Source organism: Formica exsecta, unplaced genomic scaffold, assembly GCF_003651465.1.
Source record: "Formica exsecta isolate Colony F162 unplaced genomic scaffold, ASM365146v1 scaffold4, whole genome shotgun sequence".
Lineage (NCBI taxonomy): Eukaryota > Metazoa > Arthropoda > Insecta > Hymenoptera > Formicidae > Formica > Formica exsecta.
In genome coordinates this window covers 1,877,926-1,881,789 of record NW_021851238.1, presented here as the reverse complement: position 1 = coordinate 1,881,789, position 3,864 = coordinate 1,877,926, and the positions used below count along the sequence as shown (strand labels likewise).

Here is a 3,864-nt window from a genome sequence, read left to right as displayed (position 1 = left end):
CCTGTCCAGCAACAAATAACGCGTCCATCTCTCTAACGTAATATTGCTGTCTGTAAAGATTAATAAAATTAATTAAAAATAGATATAATTTTGATCAAATAAATAAATATATACAAGCGAGAAAAATATGTACGATTAACAATACACAACAAAAATACATGCAAGTTCTAAAATAATATAAAACTGTGACAAGGAAGAGAGAGGAGCAGGAGAGCATAAAAAAGAAAAGTTAAATAACATAATCGTATATATGTATATTAAGATGCACAATATTACCTCGTTCTTATAACTAAGAAATCTGTGCTGGGAATCTTGTGTTCGTAAATTGGAGCTCTGTACATGTTGTTCTCGATCGCCTGGATACTTTGACCAGGAGTGAGGATGCCCAGAAACGGACTAGTGTGAGCGTACGCCGTTTCCCCGTATTTATATGTCTGTGGACCCTCGAGAACTCGACGAGCACCAGCTCACCGTCCCGCCCGGTCAAATCTTCGGGTGTTCTCATAAAGAACACGTCACCACCACCTGAAGCGATTCTCTCTTGTTCTCGTTGCTTAGCCTTCTTCTTGATGTGTTTTAGTAAAGGCAGGACGCCGTGCGGTCCTGGATGAGCCAACGGACCATGGCTGAACCTTCGCAACGGCGGCCTATGAAAATTTCTCAATCGCATTGGACCCATATGCGTTTGTACAAAAGGAACACGTAACTCCACCACTGGAGTACTATGCTGTATTAAATTGCCACCACCGACTTTCAGCCTCAATGTAGTTTCCGACGATTTGGGCATGTAATACGTGTCGTTTGATATGTTAAACGGATCCCTGTCGGGTGATTTGGGCGGTGGCGGAGGCGTATCTTCTTCGAGGACGTTGATGACGCCTGCCTTGCCCAGTAGTAATTTGCTCTTTTTCACGTGCGGGTGCGGAATTTTTACCTTCGGCTGCGGACCATTATCCTTGTGAAGGAGAGCGGGATCGATATCATCCGGTATGCCCAAAACTATGTTCTCGTCGTTCGGATCTAATGTAAGTATTTTCGGTTTCGGAATCTTCCTCATTTTCTCCGGATCCCAGATGACTTCTTCTTCCCACAAACCGTAAACTAGCTCCTCGTTTTCTACCGGAAATATCGAGTACCAGGTATCGTCGTAATTTTCCTCCCGTTGTTGTTGCTGATTTCCCTTGCCCATATTCATTTTATTCTTCTGAGACTGCATATGCAACGGCGTTGCAATTTGCGAAGTAGCTAATCTGACATTAGGTGTCACTGTAACCGGAGCTCCTTTCCCCGGTTGACTGAAGGCTTGCGCGGTTCTATTGCCGCTCGAGGGTACCCATCCGGCTGCATTATTCTTACTGTTCAACTTTTGCATTACCTGTGAGATAAGAAACAAATATCGTTTCTGTCATTTGCATTATTGCACATGTAATAATAATTGCTCCATTATTAAAATTACCTTATGCTTTATATCGTCTCCATTCCACACAACATCATCCTCCCAGTGTAACTGTGACACCATCAAAAACGCGTCATCGGCAGACTCTTCAATCTCTGATTTATCGTTTCCTTGTTCTTCCACCTGATGAAAGTTCAATATTAAGAAACACATAGACTAATTTTAATATCAATCAACGTTAAATGCGATAAAATAATCACACACTTTATCCGTCATTTGAAAACCATAATTGAATCCATCTCCAGTTTCTGGAACTTCCAGCATGTCATACCACAACTGTGCAGGTCCAAATCTCCAATCTGCCACCTTGGGCCCCATATCGCCATTCTCTCCAGTTTCACCCGTCTTACCAGTGTGCTCCTTGTCTTCTACTGGTAGCAAAAGCTTGTTTTCATCATCAGAGCGACACGTTTCCGCGCTAGGTTCGGGACCATATTGCATTATCCAACCCTAAGCCAAACAATAAATTTGCACTTAATGGAAAATTAATTGTATTAAGAAAATTTTATTTTATACTTTATAGAAATTTACAATTGAATATTTCATAGATGCATATAGGTATGTCTTAAAACTACCTTAAATTTAGGCCTTTTATCATCCTGATCAGACCCAGAATCAGAATCTTTGATATCATGATGTTTTTTCTTCTTACGTCGCTTCCTCACACCTCTCCATATTTGTGGCAGACTGCTCGGTTTGCCTGGGCCAAATAACCTCGAGAATCTCAGGACCTTATTGGCGCGAAAATCCGGAAATAATTCGGTGACGTCAATATTGGCATATTTGGAAGGTAACATAGAAGCTAAAGGCGTCTCTAATTTACGTTGACGCGCCGCCTCTGCTTCCTCCGCAGTTAACACTTCTTTTTCTTCAGGTATTGGCGGAGGTGGCATCAATTGCATATCTGACTTGTTAACAACCTCCTCGTCATCAGCATCATAATCCACATTCTCCTTGTCTAATCTCTTGTCAAGTGCATTATTTTTCACTAAAAACAAATTGTAATATTATATTTATCACATACATTTCTTTAAATTAATTATATTTGTCAATTAAGAAATAATATATATTAATATTATATTCATATATGTATAAGAGTTTAATATAAACAAATATCCATTATATACATAATTGTATAAATTATAAGCACGAGTACTAACAAGTATCATCATTTATATCATCTGCTAATTCATTTATATCAGAGAAATCAAGCGCAGTAGGTGATTTTGCGAAATAATCCACATCTGTATCATTTGCAGTCGTGTTTTGATTCCCCGTCTTATCAGCCACTTTGTTGTTCTCTTTTTCCTCAGTGGTACAGTCAGTAGACATCATCTCATTGATGAATGAGCTTAGACCGAGGCGGCTGAGCGAAGCTAAATGTTGTTTTGCTTCGGGATCTAAGATATCATCCTCCAATTGACCATTATCATCAATGTTACCAAAGAGGAAGCCAGTGATGTTGAGGCCAGATTCCAAGTCTTTTTCGTTCTCCTCATCGGAGTCTCCCATCTTATTCTCACTGAGATTTAATAATTAATTCGATTTTTACAATGTAAACACCTCTATTACGTGCACCGTAATACTTCTTCTTCTTCTTTGGTTAAATGGCTCCGGGCCTGACTACACTGGCCCACTCGGCCAATGTGCACCGTAATAATATGTGGCGGATAACCACTACAAAAGCACGGGCACGCGAAAAACCAACGCGCTCCTTAAGCCCGTGTCACACTACGCATTGAAGATTGAGATTGAGGATTGAAATTTGACCAATCAAGACAAAGAAATTTTAGTCCCTTTTGTCCTGATTAGTCAAATTTCAATCTTTAATCTTCAATCTTCAATTTTCTACGCAATGAAGATTGAGATTGAAGATCGAAGATTGAAATTTAACCAATCAGGACAAAGAAATTTTAGTCCCTTTTGTCCTGATTAGTCAAATTTCAATCTTTAATCTTCAATCTTCAATTTTCAATGCGTAGTCTGATACGGGCATAACGCTATGCCTCAGGACTGCCCCGATTTAAAAAATATGCTGAGATTGTACCTGCCGTCAAATCGTCGTTTAAATTTGCTTTGCCAGATAATTTGTCTATTAGGGCCAATTTCAGGGCTAATTTTACCAAGCCCGGTTAGATTAACCGACGGTTAGAATTAGCAGGGTTCCAACTGAAATGATAAGAATGCTTGGTTTTCCTTCACCTCTATTTTCTGTTGGCCACCCTGCTAATTTTAACCGTCGATTAATCTAACCGGGCTTGGTGAAATTGGCCCTTCGTAATATATTATATATGTTACAGTAATATATATATTACTATAACGTAGATAATATATTACTAATAGATAATATATAGATAAGACAATATAATAGATAATATATTACTAATAGACAAATTAATATAGTGGAA

The 3,864-nt window shown here is 39.0% G+C and overlaps 1 protein-coding gene across 1 annotated transcript in view; it reads right to left on the bottom strand.

The window, feature by feature from the left end:
• Positions 1–3,140, bottom strand: part of LOC115239955 (transcription initiation factor TFIID subunit 1) — an 8,322-nt gene extending 5,182 nt beyond the window's left edge. The window contains 7 exon segments of the mRNA XM_029814846.1: positions 2–50; positions 277–448; positions 451–1,375; positions 1,457–1,579; positions 1,661–1,906; positions 2,032–2,444; positions 2,617–3,140. Of these exon segments, the coding sequence (XP_029670706.1) occupies positions 2–50; positions 277–448; positions 451–1,375; positions 1,457–1,579; positions 1,661–1,906; positions 2,032–2,444; positions 2,617–2,968 (2,280 nt within the window). The 5' untranslated portion in view covers positions 2,969–3,140.
• Positions 3,141–3,864: the final 724 nt, after the last annotated feature.